Below are 19,558 nucleotides of genomic sequence, written 5' to 3' on the forward strand. Positions count from 1 at the left end.
GAAATAGGTTAGTCTACAACTTGCATGCCTCACACAATCAAGAGTTGAGCATACAGTTACTACCCTCTGCTGCTGCTCCTCTATTGTACTGAGAAAATCTACAAGGTAGTGCTTGTATGTCAGGTCTTACTACATTGCCACGATAAGTATTATGTCTACAAAATGGATTTACATCTGCAAATAATTTTCTGATCTAGATGCCCTCTTAGTCTGCTATGAGGCTGAATAACTAAAGCATATTGGCATTGCTATTAAGCAGATTGTTGAAGCTGATATTGATAAACAAGAAAAAAATATTCAAGTTTTATTGGAAATACAGAACAGAAGTGAGTAATAGGGAAAAATAGAATAGTGTACATTCAGCTTGATATTAGTACTGGTCACACAAATAGAAGGCAAAAAAATCCTGCATACTGAAGCCCTTCTCACTTAATGTATTGATGAGTTAACTTGCTATGAATGGGGAACGTAAATTAAAACATATCAGATAACTTATTGCCTGCATGAGGCTTTCAGAAGGTACCAGTTGTCTACTTTGATTTGCTCACAAAATCTTAAGAGTGTTAATTAGTGTAACTGTAGATATTTAGTACTTTTTCAAAAATATATACAACACTAATGCAAAATTAATAATGTGGTAGTGGTTAGGTCATAGAATGTTTACATGTGTATATGCTACATGTATATGTATGCACATTTTAATTTTTTTCACAAGTAGAGTTTGGGTGATACTGATCCTATTAATACTGGGAAGAGTTTTAGTAATAATGGTTTGCGATGAGAATAAGATCAGGAACCACTGTGTGCATAACATTATTACACTTACACTTCTAGTTGCATTTTCTCCATCTCAGGCATTTATTAAAAGAGGGATGAGAGAATTGGTGGCTTTTATTTTTTCCTATTATACATTTGGCTTGAAGTTGGCACATACTTTTATGTGCTTTGGGGTTATTTTTCATCTCTTGCTAAAAACCCGGAAACATCCAAGTTTTATGCTTTACATGGGAAAATGAAAACCAAGTATTATTCTAACTTTCAGACTTGGTTTTGCTCTCAGTTGTATTAAGACAGTGGAATGTCTTTCTTGTTATACTAAATAACTTAAAATGGCAAATATTGGGGATTGCTGTGTCTTTCTTGGGTAATGCGTTATGGCCAAAAATATTTTTGTCCTGCATTTCATAATTGCATCCTCTTTCCAGAAAGATGAGCCCACAATTGATGCTTGGCATAGTTACTTAAATGTGACTGAAAGTCACTTAGGTCTCAACACTCTTAATGGCAGAGCATCAGTACATTCAGAGTTAAGTGTGCACTTAATTCCCCATAGCACAAGCAGTAACAAATCGAGGCTTAGCTAAATAAGATAAACAAAACTATTACAAAATATCATGTAACAATCAGTATTCTAGATGTAGTGATACATCATCATGCATTTGACACTCAACTATTTCTACAAATTAGGAATCTATACTAGCTTCAAAATTAATACAAAGTTGATCTGGTAATAGTAACTAGCACACTTCTGACATTCATTTAGCTGAAGAGTTTATTCCTGCGGTAGGTATTTGAGGGAAGAAACGGAAAATGAAATGTCAAAAATGTATAGTTGTATAATTAAAAACATTGTGTCCTGTATCAATTATGTCTAGTTTTAGGTAATCTGACTGGTGAGGCCTGCACACATAATTTTGTGTTTTTAATATGCTTCATGGTTTAAAGTAGTTGAATAAAATTATGCTAGTTTAATTTTCTTGAAGTTAATGCTATTTTTAGATTAATAACAGAATCGACTTCTCAATTTTACGATCTGCTTTGATTTTTTTCCCTAATGAGTGGAAGTTGTACAAGAGTACTTCTGTTTCTTTGCACTGACATTTAGATGAAATCTTACTTATTTACAGGTAAAAACATTAATTCAGCTTTCCTGTTAATTATATTTTCACATTTCCTCAAAGGAGAGGAGCAAGGCTTGGTTTACATTGTCTGTTAATATCGAAGATACTCAGTGTCATACTATGCTGTACTTTGGCTGTTTATTAAAATGGGAAGCTGGTGTTGCAATAATGACTCCTGTGTGTACAGCTGAGCAAAATTTATGTATTTCAATTGAAAATACCTTGTGTAAAAAATAAAATACATGTATAAAATATATACACACACTCTCTTAGGTTATTTTGAAAGCAGAGTACTAGGAGATTTGTTAAATCTTTGACAAGTTCCTCTTGCTATGTTGCTTGGTACACTAAGACTAAATAGGAATTATTCTCATTTTCCACAAACCAAGCTTTTAAGGAAGATTTAATGAAGTTAAGATTTGAGAAGTTCTGTTTCTAAACATAACTTCCTTTTGTATGCAACTTCATCCAGTACATTTTTGAAGGGCAACTGACAAAGTTTCAGATTGAAATTTAGATATATTTTTCCTCTGTAGCTTGCTCAAAGAATGTTTTGCATTTATTTGAAAGTAAAATGTAGTGATTGATCTGAGTACTATTGCGAAAGAATGTGAACAAGCAGCTGCTTGTGTGATTTTACCTGCATGTAAAGAACACGGGGTCAAATAAAAGCTGAGGAGATATGTGTGTGCATATATTTATTTTTACACTTCCATTAAGAGAAAAGATTCTGAAAGCATGGGTGACATTGTAACTACTGAAATAAAGTGGCTGTTTTGAAATGGTTATCTCAAAGGAGAACCACATTTCAACATAGTAAAAGGTTCTGGGTATGCAGGGAGAATAGCATTAGTAAGGGAGAGGATATAAACGTGTAAACAGGGGAAAAAGAATGATCTTCTGTTACCATGTTAAGGTTTTGACATGTATAATTATGCAGGTAGTGGCTAGTAGTATGTTCCTACAGGCAGTGTTCTCAAGCAGGAAAAAGCATTAACATGCTTTGCCAGGAGGATCGGATTGCCTTCCATCCTTATCTCATCCATACGTGTGCGGATGTAACGTGTGTTATTGGATTTGCAGAATGTGTCGTCGGTGATTGTAGTAATATTGTTGTACTGCAAAACAAAAAGATTTTTAAAATAAATACACGTGTATATATATGCGCACACACTCATACATGTTGAAGAATTTTCAATCTTTAAATTTATTCCTCTTAACCCTCCTGTTTTGTTGTCATTGGGATTTATTTGTGTATACTACAGTTATGTACAAATCGAGTCTCTTCAAAGAAATCAATGACCTGATAAGCAGTTTGAGGTTGTTACTGAAGTTTGAAAAGTGCTGTTGAGAAAAGAGTATTGCTTATTTTTACCATTTCCTGTCCTTGATATACAGAAACTAATGAGAAAATCTTGCTAACAAACAACTTTGGAACACTGAATGGTTGTGGCCATACAGATTAGAAGTAAATAGTTTTATTTGGAGGAGCATTAGACAACTGCAGCATAAGTACAGTGTGAATGGTTTTAAAAGACAGTGGGTTTGGTTTGAAGTGTGTAACTAATGAGGGTCTTCATCCTAGAATGTTAAGGAAATACTTCAAAAATACCTGAAGGTGAAGAATACGCAGACTTTCTGGTAAGTTAAGGGGAACAGATTCCAGTGCGTTGTGTCCTAAGTAGAGGTAGGCCAAATTTGTCAGCTTCTAACAGAAAGAAAGAGAGATTATTAATGCTGGTATTTCTTACTTGAGGTTAAATAACTTGTGCCTGTTACAAAACATCAGTATTTTTTCCTGATCCCATAGAAAGCATGTAAAGCGATCTATCATGAAACATTCTTTTGCTGTGAAAGTTTAATTCTATTTTATCAAGAAACCCCTAGAACAGGCCTTCTATGTTTTGGAAATTTCAGTGTCAGCTTATTGGTTATATAACTTGAGACCACTGTAAATCTATATCTTTGTTTATTAGTATTTATATGGTTCTCAGGACTGTATTTGAGCCTTTTCTTTGCATGTAGGAGAGAAAGGAAGTAGCTAAGATATTTCATAGAAAAATTGTTTACCTGGACAACATGAGAGAGTGAGTACACAAAGGGCTATTACTCTAAAGTGCCTTAAAAGCAAAACAAAAGCTGGAAAGCTTCATCATAGTTTGTTTCTTAGATTACAAAAATACAGAAAAATTCATTTACTGGTATAATGAATAGTCTGGTTACTAGTTTTATTTACTTTGGTTACTTAAATTTTTGTCTTTTGCTCACCTTGAAAGCATTTGCTTTGATTCCTCTGCTCTTGATTCTGTTTTGATTTGCATTAAATGTTGTTAGTTTGGGAGGTAGAACAGGAAGTTTTAGAAGTCGATTTTCAGCAAGAGAAAGTTCTTCCAATAACAGAAGCTTTGAAAAGGCTCCGTCTTCTATTTCTTCTATCCTATTTCCACTAAAATCAATTCTTCTCAAGGTAGCTTTACACAAAAGAAATGAAAATCTAAGTATTGTATTTGTAATTATATGGCATGTGAAACATGTATGGTTGTGTGTATTAAATGTTACACTGTTGGCTGAACCATCCTAATTGTGATCTACAAATCTAAATATTATTAAAATATTAATAAAATCCACATCTAGATTTCCTCATGGTTTTAAATTAAAAAAATAATAATAAGAAGAAAAATACTCTGGATCCTTCCTTTTCTTAGAGGCAACATGATTTCACACGTTCATAGGGTTTGTCATGTTGTAGAGTGACATTGCTGGGAGAGATCTCCCCGGAACATTTGAAGGACAAATAATACCTGATCACTCAAAACTGGCTGGAATGCAGAGTTAAATTTTATTTTTAGTGATCTGCTCTTTTTCTGTGATTGTGTGGAAATATTAAGATGGATACATCAGCCAAAATGGGTTTCCATATTGCTTTCATAGTTCCTGTTCTAATACAAGTATTGAATTAAGTAACATACATAAAGAAATCTAGCAAAGTATAAAATGTACCTTATTTTGGTAATCTGGGCAGTCTATTGAGGGACAACAACTTAAAATATGCTATCAGGTAAACAGAAAATAAAATTTGAACGTTACTTACTAATGTCAGCAAAATCTGAGACTGCTATCCTTTTTATTTTGTTAAATCGTGCATAAAGGTACGCTGTTTCCTTCGGCAGTGGGGGTACGGCTTCAATGTCTATTTCCTCACAGTACACTGATCCGCTTAAACACACACAGAGCAGACAAGTAGGTAAATCTGAAAGCAAATTATTTTGAGCAGACAGTTAAAAGTTATTCATCTAACTTCAGCTTGAATATTCAAAATAGAATTTTCTTTAGTATCTTCTAAAATTTCCCATAAATAGAATTTCTTTTTTTTCTACAAATTCTATTGATATCAAGTTCAGAAAAGATTTAATATTCTGAACTTCTTGGAGTTTTGTATTTTTTATTATGCATAATTTCCCTGTGTATATTATGTTCTTATCAAAGCATGTCTTGAAATGCTATTTATCGATCTTACTTCAGTTTCATTCTTGAATTGGCTTAGAGTATTGCGAATATGATGACTGTAACTCTGTGGCCATGTTAAATGTCATCTTTAGAACCATTCTTTTGAAAGGAGAAATCCATGCAGGAGAAACATCTGGCAGTGAGCATATTGTGTTGGAGCATTTCTGTCAGGGTCATGTATATTCTGTGTTACTCCTAGATGCTATTTTGTCTAATCTTTTTTATAAAAACTCCAGCAATGATGTTTATGTAAGTACTTTAGGCAATCCGTTCCAGTTTTTCACTGAATTTTTTTATAGCTGTTATTTTAAGTAGTGAGAGAAACTGTATCTTTTCTAATGCAGTTTAAGCCCATTGATGGCTTCTCCTGTTCCTCATAGACATTAGTAATCAGACATTTCTGCTTTGCATTAATCCTGGATGACAGCAATATTAAAATACACATGGTTTTACAGTCCAGTGTCATCACCATTGCTATCTGTTCTACTCTGTTTTCTGTATTGTGAGATTTTTGGTTAGCTTCCAAATTGGTCTGTCTGTAGTAGAGAGCAGTGTCATACTGCTGGGTAGTCCATTATCGCTGTGTGGTAAAATAGGATCTTCTGACACCAGTGAAGAGTTACGGAAGTAACCAGTTAATAGTGGGAAGGCAACTCAGTATGTGTAATAGCCTAACTCTTCTCTTCTTACAGAGGTACTGCATAGAATGGAACTGAGATTTTCAGCTTTAGCTTTACAAATATTACCATTTGTTAGACTTTAGAGTTGTGCCCCATTTGCCTTTTGATTTAGTATCTTGTTTGTCATATGTTAAAGTAGCAAATGGAAAATGATTGTGAAACAATGTCGGTGTTTCAAAAGCAACAGTTTTTATGCTTGTCTGTGAGTAGAGGCTCTGGTGTTCTTACAGATTTGTTCTGCTTTTGATGGGGGCTTGTTGACAGATGCTATTTGGCAATAACTAACCTAGATGAAAAATTTTGTGGTGACTGATGCTCCAGTGGTCTTGCTGAATCATCAGTTATTTTTGGAAGTTTAGATCAGATACACCCGAAATGTGTGTATTTTTTTCAATGCTCTGTTCAGCAGACAAACATTTTGTTCCTTTCAAACTTAGAAATCACTGTGGCTCATCAGAAGTCTGGACAATATACCTCAGAGCCTGTAGGAAACTTAGGCCTGTGAAGAATATTCCTGATGTACTTTAACCATTGACCTCCCTGATTATCAGATGTAAACTGTGAAAATAACCAGTTCTTTGAAAAAAAATCTATTTAATTTAAGCACATCATGTTTCATCATTACTTGGTGAAATGATGGAACTTATTGACATGTGTGTTTTGTTTTTCTCGGTTTCCTTGTTTAACTTATTTAACTTGGGTACATCTCTACAGCAGATATGACTGGGTAAATCTGTAGATGTTCTTAGATGTGATTTGCGTATTTGGAGTTTACCTGAGGATCCTTTAAAATTTTTCACCCTGCTCCATCAGAAGTTAGGAGACTTTCCACAGGAAATATGAAAGATATTAATAAATGAAAATATTAACTCTATATCCCTTGTCATAGTCTGTATATCAAATTTGCATATTAAAATACGTTCTTTTGGAGACTATAAACATTAAAGTATTCATATCAGTTAACTTACTTGTATCCTTTGTTGGTGGTGCATCATTGCGTTCGCTGTCATCCCCTTGCAGTCTTAGGGAAATGTCAAGAGAAACATTTGTTCCATCCTTTATGTGAGAACAAATGTTATGTTAAATAACAAACAGCAAACAAAAAAACCACAGAGTATTGTAACAATCTGAAATAGCATGTCTTTCAAAAATGAACTTCCTATGACATACTTCCTTATGGCATTTAAATTTTAAAATCACATTAGTCATCCAGCATGTAAGAGTATGTATTATCCCTTTTGTACATCAGCTATTCACTTTGACAGGCAAGCAGTGAAGGTGGTGCTGCTAGTGTTCTTTAGAAAAGTAAAGTTCTTTAGGAAAGAACAGTAGATACAAAATAAAAATAGAGAGAAAATATAGAGTATGTAGTGGGGAAGGAATATGTAAGTGATGGGTGCCTATGAAAACCTGGAGTTCTGAAGACAGAAAATTTCACACATCATACAAGATCTGATAGAATTCTTGTAAATGTAAGTTGTATTTTTTGTTTTACCCAAATAATCTCAGTAAAATAACATTTCCTTGCATTTAAAGTTAATCAGAATTTGCTGTTGAGATAGTCAGTGCATCTTTTCAATTGCAGGACAACTTAGCTCAGAAATATGTTTCTTTCAGGTATTGGCTGAAATTCAGCAATTAATTTCCATTAACTGTGCTTCAGACTGTTTTAGGACCCAGGCTATTGATAGAAAGGGCCTTTTGTGATGCAGGGAATGGTAGTCAGGTTTTCATTGAACATTGTAGGAATTTTAGAGAATTACATACTATTTTTATAATTATGGTATACATACAGTGGGTTATACTATAATTTGCATGTATTAAGGGTGTTTTTAGGTTGACTGTGGCAATTGTTCCTGGCTAGCATCATTCATTGTCTTTTTTGATGGGGAATATTTGTAGGACAGAGTGATGCAATAAGCTTTTTGGTCTGCGTGGCTATTGAGAACACATGGAGAAAAGTACATTATCTGGTGTGGAAAATGTTTTTCTTTAAATGTGCTTAAGGATCAGGCCCTGGCAGGAGTATGGTCCCCCCTGTTGAAGAGAACTTCTTAGGCACTGCAAGTGCTCCCAAGTGAACCGATTTTTTTTTTTCTTTTTTTTTTTTTTTCTTTTATTAAAATCTTGCCCCCTCCCATTCAGACATGTAGTGCACAGATTGTTCATCTGGAAGAGCAATGTGAAAGTAACACTATCAGTCAAGGTACTGTAATATTAACTTTGTTATATTTAGTATTTGGTTGCTTGCGTGTACTTTACTGTGGGAGTTTTTGTATTATGAATATAAAACCCTCAAGCTTGACATAAAGCCTGAGAAACAAATATCTTGGCCAGCCTCTGTCATTTTGACCCTGTTTTAGCCTGTGAATCATCCCTTGGCTCTTCCCCGCATCTGCCTATCCAGGCTGTGGCTCTTTTTTGCCTCCTGTTTGGGATAGGTTGTTTTGCTCTAGTAAAACTTTAATACCCAAGTTAAAATGCTGGCAACAGCTCAGCAGTTGTAGCATGGAACTTCTGTGTAGGGTAACAGCTTTTGCAGTCTTGGGTGTAGAGAAGCTGGGGGGGGTGTGAGCTGAACAGTTAGACAAGCAGCAAGTCTTACAGAATGTTTCTGCGAGAATGTTTAGCTTGAATAGATATGTTGATTAGGCGTGTGAAGACATGGTCCTTGACTTGAGGTGTCCATGCCAGTAGGACTTCTGTGTATGTGGACTTAGAACAGAACAACTGCACTTGTATTGTGGTAGGTTGTTTGGCTCATAAGGGACATTTTTAATATGCTTCTATGAAAAACATGTTTGCTGACATAGCATATCTGTACTAGGTGTAGGTTTCTAGTGCAGTGTTCTTCTTGAGGTGTGATCTGTGAAAGAGTGTGCATGTGAGTTCAGTGCAGCATACAATGTACAACTAATTACTGCAGTGGGAAATGTCAACAAAAAATAAAACTGATTATTTGCAGAACACTGTTAAATCCCCAAAATTAAACAACAAATTCCTACACACTGCTGCCTCCCCCCCAGAAGCAAACAAAAAACCCAGTAGTATTTTCTTGTCAGCTATAAAAATACCTAGCTGTATCAGTGCAGAAGATTGTTTGGATTATAGCCACAGAAAGTTCATTACTTGCATATGTAGGGAATGCATGGAAGGAATATTGCCCTACTTAAATTCCACCTGCATCTTGCACTTTACTCCACAGACACGAGTTACCCATCCAAAACCACATTTACATTTTACATCTAAATGCTTCAACCATCTTAAAACTTCTGCAAAGTAATTGATTCATCTTTATAGCACAAAAAGGTCTAGCTGGTAGTTTATATAAATGGATTTAATTAGTCCAGGTATGAGATGGTGTTTAATGGGATGGTTCTGTTCTGTTGTGGAAATTAAGATTATTAAGATTTCATCTTTTAAAAATTCTAATATTTTATTCAAGGCTAGGGTGGCTGTGGTTTCAAATAATAATCACTGTAATAAATTTTGCTTGGCTGACCTTTTTCCTTAGTAATAGTCTAAAGTTCATTTTGTTGATCACTTGCACAAATAGATTTCTTCTGATGTTTTCACTAAAAATCTTTTTTCTAACTGTGTTCAAGCACACAGTAAGGAGTTAAATTTGTCATGCAAGATAGATTTCTAACTGGGCATCTTTGTCGAACTTTTTGGCATGTATCTCGGTTACAGTTAAAACTTGAAATATTCTGGGAGCTAGAATTTGTGCAATAAATGAATAGAGGATTTCTTTGTGCATCCCATGGTTTCAATTGGGAACACTGGAACTTGTGTAGATGTATTTGTTGCACATAAGGAACTAATTTGTTATTTTGTAATGAAAACATGTAATTGGAGAACTGACCTGATGGAAATAATGACTGACTGCATTCCTAGAATTATCCTAAGCAGAACTGTTGGCCTTCAGAAGACCTCTAGTTTATAGAGCTGCCTGTATGGACTTTGATTAGTCTGTGGCACATCTGTTGACACCATTTCATTGTAGGTATACTCCTTATTGTTTTTTACTGAAATAATAGCATATTCTTATTAGAACAGTATTAGTAATGAATGTCATCTGGTGCTGTACCTAACTAGTTACTGTTAACCTTTTTAGTATTTTTGTAAGCACTTGTGAGTGGATAGCCACCTGTTAGTCATTTAAATGGTCTCTTTTTCATAGGTTTATGAAAACATGTTACTTCATCACTGTGGCAGACATTAGATTTTAAAATACCATAGATTTTTTTAATATAAAGGTGTAGCTGCTGGTTTTAGTCTAACAGTGGAAAGCTATAATTTAAGTAGAATTGGGAAAATATTAAAAAGGTATACAGAAGTGATTTTTCTACTTATGTGTTGCAAGTTTTTACTTATACTAATTATCTTTTGCCTTGTCTGTTTTTCTTGTTTATAAGACAAAGTTATTGTTACAAGTACAGTTAATATTAAAGAAAGCTTCCTTGAATTTACTAATACACTGTTGTCACTGCTTTGTTTGGATACATAGTATTTCTCTTGGCAACTAGTCTTGGGGCAATCATTGTTAGTTTTTCTTCATGATCAATGTTGTATCTCGGTCTCCTAATGTGTATCATTTAGGTCCTGTCAGCGGCAGTCTGAACAGAGGGATGAGGTTTTTAACTGTTCCTGTCAGCTGAGCCTGTTTCACTTTGTTTAACTCTCCCCTATCTTTGTGTCTTCTGCTTCGGTGTTTAAATGAACAGACATATATGTGGAGCACAGAGCAAAAAAGTTCATAATTGACCGTTTGGGGGTGCTGGTGAGTGCCATGTGGTACAAGCTGTATTGCTACCTTTAAGACTCTCAAAGTGTTAATAATGTAGGTGATTACCACAGGACTGGATGTTCCATAGTAGTTCAGGACTGCTAAATTGTTGAGTTGCAAAAAACCCAACCAACCCACCCCTGAAAAATCAAGGCAAAAAACTTGCTATTTTGGTTAGTCGAAAGAGAAGCTGTAATTTATGCTGACAGGTTTTGTCCGATAAAAATCCTGTTTCAAGTATTACTCTTGAAATATAACCCCCTCACACACCTAAATAAAATCACTGTCCTTGTTTTTAAACAAACTTACTATGTTAATAAATTACACACTGTTAAGCTAGTATACTAGTATATCCCATTCTTGAAACTCTTACAACAGTAACTGTAGCAAGAGTAGTATTTTTGTGGTTTTAATTTGAGTGGCTTTCCCTATGTCTGAAACCATTGTATGTTTTGCTATTATTATAAGACTTTTTCATAAAACTTGCATACATGCATGTAACACCTTGTTCATATAACACTTAAGAGTTAAAAATATTAAACTGATAATATAAATAAAATACCTTTCTTATGTCCTTGGATTGCATTTCATAATCCTGTTGGATCAGGCTTCCCATGATATCATCTGTATCATACTCATAAAACTGGAGTGAATCTTGCTGTATAGGTGGTGCTGTATTTACCAACGGTACAAACACAAACCAAAAAAAAGTAGTCTGCAAAGTCTTCATTGTTGCACGGAACAATGTATCTGGCTTTCACTGAGCTGGTGAAGATCTGCTCATGCGTTGACTATGGAGAATACTTTCTTTGTGACTGGAAATGAAAATGCAATCCGTCAAAACAATATTTAAAGCCTAGAGGACTAGTTGGCAGGGGTTTCTAACGCATAAGGAACATGGAACAACTTTTAACTCTTGATATCCTTTAATTAGACTCTACTATTTTAAGAACTGTTCTTAACATGAAAAGAAACTGGGAAATAATAAACAACATTTTCCAACTAATAAGGGAAATAATATCTTAATTGCATTTGCTTGTTTCCCAGTGTGTTATTTTTGTTAATAGCAAGAGGATTTTGTAAAGCATTTTATGAAACATTTGACATATATATAGCTGAACTAATTAAAATGACAGAGGCTCAAATGCATTTCTTTTGGCTGTCAAAATAATTATTTTCAAATTTAAATGCTCTATAACAATAATCTCTCATTGTCCTTGTCTCTACATTTGGAAGTAAACAAGAGAAAATAATTTAACACCCAATGAATATTTTACAGGTTGTATACTTTTCAGGCAGGGGGAGGAGGCTACAAACATAATCTGTAAAACATTTTAAATACACGTAAAACTTTTTAGAATAAAACTTTATGTAGCATTTTTTTTCCCATTTCCTGTAATGAAGTGTTTTATTTAAGCTTTAGGTTAATAGACTTTTAGGAAAAAAATCCACCTACCGTTTTAGCAGATTCAAAATTCTTCTCTGATTGTCATAAAACCAGATATCCTTATCTATAGGTTAACCTAAAGTAGATTGATAAAAGAGTAAAGTTGTGAATTACATCCAAATTGCTGAAATGAATACTCTCTCCAAGTTTGACAGTCTTAAAAGTGCTTTCCATGGGGTAAAAAAATGCTTTGCCAGCATTCTTTCCCTAGGGTAAGAGGTAATATCCTGGAGACAGGGGGGTTGTACTTTGAATAACATTTGTAAATGTTGTCTGTCTAGCTCATCCTGCTTTTGATATTACTTGTTAAAATGGTAGCCTTCTGCTTTGTGGTGATTTACTCTTCATAATTGCTAAGGCTTTTTCTATAAATCAAGTATTAATTGTGCAAAGTGGAGTTCAATAACAAGGCATGTGTTACCCATTTTGTTTAATGGTTTAGCTAAGAGACAGAGCAGCTGCTTTCTGACTGACACACTTGTAGAGCCAAAACATACGTATACCATACTAGTCACATTTTATGAGTAATAAAATGTTTCGTTACAAGTTGTATATATTTAGAGAAGTTTCACCTAAGTATGGAATGGAAACTTTTCAGTCTGAGAAGTTCTGGAAGCAAAAAATGCTTTTTAGAATAGTCTGCATGTTGAGGTTTTCAAACAATTCATGTCGAAATAGTTCATTGAATGACTTGTTAGCCAATTTATTGAAAAATTGGTTTCACAATACATACTTGTTTTGAGTACAATTCTGTGTCAGTTCGATAGATAACTTGGTAAACACTGCCCAGGTGTAGAATTTTCATCTGAACTACAAGCAGCAGTTTTCTGGATTTCTAATGCGTTTCTTCCTCCCCCATCCTTTTCCTTATTACGTATTTTTGGCAGTCAGTACAAATGGGAGCCAGATGACCAACTAGAAAGTTTACAAAGTAGCTTTTTTGAGTCTTTATAAAGTATGTAGCAATAAAATCTATAGAGAATATATTCAGATTTACATTTCTCTCTTCCATTTTCATACTTTTTATTTTCAAGATAGCACTGTTAACTAGAGTAACGTTGGGGATAAACAGTGGACCTACTTGGTTAAGTTTTTTGTAAGTGCTGCCTTGTTTAGAAACCAGATGTCTGTAGTAAATCTGCAAATTGGAAAGTGGCTACAGCCATTTGTTCTCTAAACTCTTTTTCCAGTTTATAATCAGTTACGACTTTCTGAACTCATTAGGATTTTATAAAACTGTTTTTACTTTAGCTCATATGCAAATTAAACAGTATCATAGTTTAGGCTTGGAGCTGGCTCTAGGATAATGGTTTTGCTGTAAACATATATCTGAAATGTAAAGGGAAAAGGCTCAATAATAATGGAAATTGGACTCTGAATCACATTGGTTGCTGTTCTGCTGGAACAATAAGAACAACAAAAGTTTTGGAGTGGCTAGGTTGTTATGGTGTTTACTGCTGCAGTACACAGGAACTTTCAGTTGGAAGTACTGTGTGGTGGGTGGATTTGCTGAGGAAGTGACAAAAATGTTGCAGCATCCATACCATCTTACAACCCCTCCTGACTTCGTGCATGTTTCAGAAGTAATGCCAACAGCTCTGCTTTGTACTTACCTCTTTGCAGCTGCCTTCCCCCTGATGTCCAGGTGAAGATTTTATCTGGCTCTGGGGCAAGTTTCTCCAATGCCTGAATGTAATCAAAGAATAAATGTTCTAAGGGAAAAGTATTAAATATTGAATCAGAAAGTATGATATAAAATATACTTGTTATATTCTTATGAGAATTTATTTTGTAAGTACTGAAATCCTAGATTTCACAACTATGTGCATAGAATGTCTTGGGAATAGCTTAGTTTTTTCCTTATATATAACAAATTTTAAAACTGAGGGAAAATTACTAGATAAATGAGGCCTTGAAAATTTAGGAATTATTCATGCAAGAAAGCTTTTACTTGCTTTGATCTGCAAGAGGGAAAGAGGCTCTGTAATGTTAGAAGACTTTAGTAATAGCTTCTGCAGAAAACATTGTCAAAAGTCTGCATTCATCAGGGTTATAAGATTTCAGTGGTATGCTTACCACAAAAACATTGTGTAATGTGTGTACTCACTTGCTATCCAAGCACTTACAAGAAACTCATGAATACCTACTTACGCATACATATGGAGGGGGATATGTTAAGTAATTACTTTGGCATGATGTCATCAAGATTTACCTTACAGTATAGTTTTACTGTCACTTTAAACTGTCAGTGCCAAATAAAGTAGTAGTCCTGTCCTGTATTTAGTCTGCTTGTCATCCTTCGTGTCAGGAAGAAGAAAAAGTATCAACAAATAATTTCAGACCAAAATTGCTTTTATCTAAACATGTAACAGATGCTCATAGCACAAGGAAGGGGATGGTACAAGTGGCTGCCAACAGGGAAGGGATAGTATTGCTTCTTTCAGCAAGCGTGCTGCTTTATTCTTGCTCAAAATTACTTGAAATAACCACAATCTCCAAATAGTTTGAAATGAAAAATGTGGTTCATTTGAACTGGCTGATGTCCAGCTCAGTCTGTTTATCTTCTGCTTGAAGTGGCCTCATGTATTCTGCCCTGCTCAGAGCTTAATTTCTGTTCTCATCTTTCTACTAACACTTCAGAAGGCAGATCAAAAAAGAAACCAAAGTTTTCCTTAAAAACTAATCATGCAGGTGCATACTGCAAAAGCTGCCATGAGCAGTTCTTATTCCTTGTTTGTTGCCAATTTAAATGAGGGGGCAATTCTCTATTTTCCGTGGCTTTCAGCAGAAAGCAGTTGTCAGAGGTGCTAGCATGTTAGGTGTCTTTTTACTTTCACATTGCTTTGAAATGTTGTAGTGAGTTTTCAAATGGAACTGAGGGCTGGTTGCTGATAATTCTCAGTGTGAGGCACTTGGGTCTTGTCCCTGGTAAAGCCCTGCAAGGCACTGAAGAACGGGTTGACCTAAAAAGAGCCAGATTACTACAGGGGGATAGATTACCCTCTCTAAATTTGATTGGAAATTGCTTTTCCAAGGTGCCTGTAGGAATGTTGTGGAAGCACTGGCACTGCCTATATAAAGACTTGTGATTGTGTGATGGGAGGCAGAACACTAGGACGAAGAACTAAAATGAGGGAAAGTAAGTAAATTTAAAAAGGGCCTTATCTCTGGGGTGCCTGCGTTAATAGGGCTGTGAGGCAGCACTAGGGAAAGTGCTGTAAGGTTGCTGTCAAGATACTCCTTATGGAATAAACCAAATCTGAAATTTTTTTCAATTTTTAAGCATGCAGGTTTGTTCTATATTTAGGCAAAGAAAGTGTATTTTTGCAGCTGCTTAAAGACCTTGGCTTTCATCTTGTGTCATAGTCTCTAAAGGACAATATTGGCAAGTTTTGTAGTTTCTGGGTTTTATTGTTTTTAAGTGTTCTTGGAAGAAAAAAGTATGGATTATTGCTTAGCTTGCTTATACCTGATAAACATTGGAAGTCACTTATACAGGATGTTCAAAAGTTAGTGTTTTGTCTTGAGTAGAAATAGGTCTGTGACAGAGCGAAATGGGGACAAATGAGGAAAGCCTTTAAAGACTTCTGGGCATTTATACACCTAGACACAATTCTGAATTTTCTCTTAGATGTGATTTATTTTTTTTTTTTTTTTTTAACTCCATGTGGAAGGTAACGTGTTCAGTGTTCCTCACCCTATCTTTTGTATGAAGTGTGATTAAACACTTAGCAGTGTTGACCAGCTGCTCTGCATTGAAATAATTATAATCGAAAAAGTTTTAGAGTTGAACCAGCCTGATAACATGTACAAAATAAACTGCAAGCAGTGAAATGGTTTTACTGTTAAAGAGAACAAAGTCATGAAGTGATGTTAAAACTGAACTCAGTGTTTGTCTTTTTCTTCATTTTTAAACTAAAATAAATATCTTAAGTATTCTGGATTGTTTTCTACATCATCTACTTCTTCTAAAATTCAGGCCTTTTCTGCTCAATTGTTTGTGAGGCCTGATTAAGTTAACCTTCTAAAATTATTTTTCTCTTTGATAGTACAGCTGCGTGTTTTGACTGTATGTGCTATGGAACTTCTCTGTGACTCCTACATCCCCCTCTGCTTTTTGTTGAGATTGTGATACAGTGGTGTAAAAATAGTTTGAAGGCAGTTTAATGTCTGTGCTTATAGTGGGTCTGCATTCATTCTGGGAACAAAAAGCCAGAGTACCCAAAAGGGAGGAAGCAGTCTCCTGGTTTGTTCTTGATCAGTGCACAGAAGTTGAACTGAAGGTAATATTATGGAAAAGTTGTTGTGTAATATTAAGCAAAGTATATTCCAATTCAGCATCTTTGAGGGATGAAGGAGGGGTCAGAGCTGGTATTAAATGTAAAATAAATGGTCATCATGTCTTACAGAGAAAACTTGGAATGTTCCTAAAGATTCAGAATGACCAAAAAAAGCACCAGAGATGAAATAGTTATGTGTAAACACCTCCAGTATTGTTATGAAAAGTTGCAGCTATTTCGAAGGCTTAGTGAATTAGATTAAGTTTAGGTCACGATTAGGGCCACCAGCTACAAAATAGAGACAGCTGAAAAATGACCTAGTGATGGTATGAACATCCTTCCATATGTTTCTGATTTATAATCAGAATTTTTTAAAGCTGAAGGCATTACCTTTATTCCTTGCATTTCTGGATAAGAAACAGACTCATATCAGTTACTGTGTTATAAATGAATAAAGCACATTTTAAAAATCATACACGGTAGTAAACAGATAAACAAATACAAATGGTAGCTAGAGTAATAGTACAGTCTGCTCTTTACCCAGACCTCTCTGTTGAACATATGTGCTCTTGCGCTTTGCCTATATATCATCAGTTATACCCTGAATCAAAAGCCAACCTACTTCAATTTATTAAAATTTCTGAGAATTCCTTCCTGAATTGACATTACTACTTCATAACAATATCGTCACTTGTTGAGAGCCATTACTGTGTCTACAGGAACACTGGAGTCAGGGCTCCAAGACTCATTAACCTGATGTTCCTTATGTTAAATATAGCATCTAATTTACTCTCTGTGTTGATGGCTAATCTTCATATTGATCTATTTTTTCCTTGTGTTGTGCTTTATAATAAGAAAAGGTTGATTTTATTTTTTTTCCTCTGTAGATGATGAATTTATTCAATGAATTAAGAAGTTAAGGTATTTATTTTCCTTTTAAATAAATTGGGTTGTTAGAAATGTAGATTTTGGGCAAAAGAGTTTAAAACATTATATGATAAATATGTATATCTCTGGAGTTCCATAACTTCCAATAGTGTATACACAAATTGGTTTATAGGTAAAAGGTTCATATTCTTGCAGTAATACTGAAAAATAATCACAAAATCTCTTCTGGTATATACGTTTTTTGTTTAAAAAAATAGCATATTCTATTTCAGTGTTTTTCAGGTAGGAAATTCCTATGTTTATTGCTTGCAGTGATCAAGTTAGGAAACGAAGAAGGAAATTGATTCATATTGTAACAGTGGAATGTGAGCATGTGCAAAGAAGTCAGAAAACTTGAAATGTCAACCATCTGTTTTCTATAAAGGAGGTTTTTCCCTAATCCATGTAACTTTCATTATCAGGATACTGAAGTAAATATCTCAAAAAGTAAGCCTTATAAGTATTAAATACCATCAACAACAGAAAATGGAAAAAAGACAAAAAATGTTCCCATTGTTTTGAGAATAAGGGAAGAAATGTAGACAGCTGGATTGGACTACTGTTACTTCTCTTTCATTATTTTGATTTTTGCAAAAAAGTCTTGGTGTATAGACTTTGTGAAGAAAATGTGTTTGTCAGTTTTGTTGTAGTTTTGAGAGCTTTAATTTTGTGGATTGTAGCTTAGTCGTAACTGAATGTTTTCGTGAAATCTGAGAGGCTTTTCCCCTATAGGTTTACAGAGGTATCAAAATGTTCTATGGTGCACTAATACAACCTTGCTAATTATTGTGCACTGTGGATAGTGCTGATAATATTTAAGAAGGTTCCATCCTTCTTTATACAGATAAGACTTGGAAAACATGCTTTTTCAGAATAGAACTGAGATTCTATTTTTCTCAATTGCTGTGTTTCTGGTCATGATTCTGTTAGTGTTTTAATTGGGATCAGGAGTGCATTTTCGAAACAAATCTCCCGATAACCCCGGTTTACTGTACCTTGGTTCACATCCCAGAGCTCTCTGGAGTATGTGGACTATTCTATTTGGGTGTAACACACTAGAAGATGTATGTACTTAGGGGTGCATCTGATGTGCTGCAGATGCCAATGGATTTTAATTTTGGCTAGGGCTAGTGTGAAGTAAAGCTCCTCTCCCTCAAAAATCAGAGTGTGGATCTCCTGGCCTCATCAAAGGTATTTTGCTCTACTGATCCACCCTAGTACTACATCTTAATTGCTAATGCAGACGCACTGTTGTAAACCAGATCAGGTTTGTTTCTGTATTTACTGAATGCTGTAAACTAATGAAGCTGTTTGGTATTTGTTAGGTTTTGCTATTGCTGATAAAATAAGTAGCATTTTATTGCATGTTTAGTTTTAGTTTATGAATCTATTTCCTTCTTAAAAAGACTATATAATATTCTGAAAATAAATACCAGAGCAAACATTTAGCAAGTATGTCCTGATACCAAAATCTATGTGGTTATGTAGTGGTATAATTTGGTTTATAAAGAGCTCCGCACTTACATGGCTAGGCTGCTTTGTGTACCTGAATCAATATGGATGTCTGTCTGCTACAGAACTCTGCAATGTGGAGCATTGCAGATGTGCTGTTCCCAAATTCAATGAGCTAGAATATGCCTTGGCATATAACCATATTTGGTAGTGCTTAAAAAAAAGTTTAAAATTCAACTCTTTCAAGGCAATAAGCGCTTACTAATACTGAAGAGTAATAGCAACATGTTACCGTAGTCCAGGATAGTGAGACCATAGAGCTGGGTGTGGAATTCAAAATAAAGGTTAGTGTACAATATCCTGTAATGGTCATAAAGCAGATGCTTTGAGAAGACAAGCATGTATGATTCTTGTCTCATCCTGTCTCCATATATTCTTCCATTCTCCAGCTATTTTCAGCTCAGCACTTCTGTACCTACTGTACTTTGTCTGTTTAACAACCTAAAATGGATCTCTTCCAAGAAATACAATAACTTATCCAGTCTTTCCTTGAAACCATGTATAAAATTGATGCT

The 19,558-nt window shown here is 34.7% G+C and overlaps 2 protein-coding genes across 3 annotated transcripts in view; one reads left to right on the forward strand and one right to left on the reverse strand.

The window, feature by feature from the left end:
- Positions 1-19,558, forward strand: part of LOC104369327 (centromere protein P) — a 149,635-nt gene that overhangs the window by 17,520 nt on the left and 112,557 nt on the right. The window lies entirely within an intron of this gene.
- Positions 284-12,521, reverse strand: OGN (osteoglycin). Its single transcript, XM_009976819.3, has 7 exons — positions 12,334-12,521; positions 11,440-11,692; positions 7,057-7,144; positions 4,993-5,151; positions 4,170-4,372; positions 3,514-3,609; positions 284-3,019 (listed from the first exon to the last, which is right to left on the reverse strand). Exons 2-7 carry the CDS (start codon positions 11,605-11,607, stop codon positions 2,849-2,851), a joined length of 885 nt encoding a protein of 294 aa, XP_009975121.2. The 5' UTR covers positions 11,608-11,692; positions 12,334-12,521; the 3' UTR covers positions 284-2,848.

Source organism: Tyto alba, unplaced genomic scaffold (assembly GCF_018691265.1).
Source record: "Tyto alba isolate M040663 unplaced genomic scaffold, T.alba_DEE_v4.0 Super-Scaffold_3, whole genome shotgun sequence".
NCBI lineage: Eukaryota > Metazoa > Chordata > Aves > Strigiformes > Tytonidae > Tyto > Tyto alba.

What these genes read in the sequence shown, in the direction of transcription:
- OGN (XM_009976819.3), bottom strand. Translation starts at nt 11,607, where the DNA reads ATGAAGACTTTGCAGACTACTTTTTTTTGGTTTGTGTTTGTACCGTTG. An exon ending in AATCCAAGGACATAAGAAAG is followed by an intron (nt 7,145 to 11,439) that starts GTATTTTATTTA and finishes TCTCACATAAAG; the next exon opens with GATGGAACAAATGTTTCTCT. An exon ending in CTCAGATTTTGCTGACATTA is followed by an intron (nt 4,373 to 4,992) that starts GTAAGTAACGTT and finishes TTTTGTGTAAAG; the next exon opens with CTACCTTGAGAAGAATTGAT.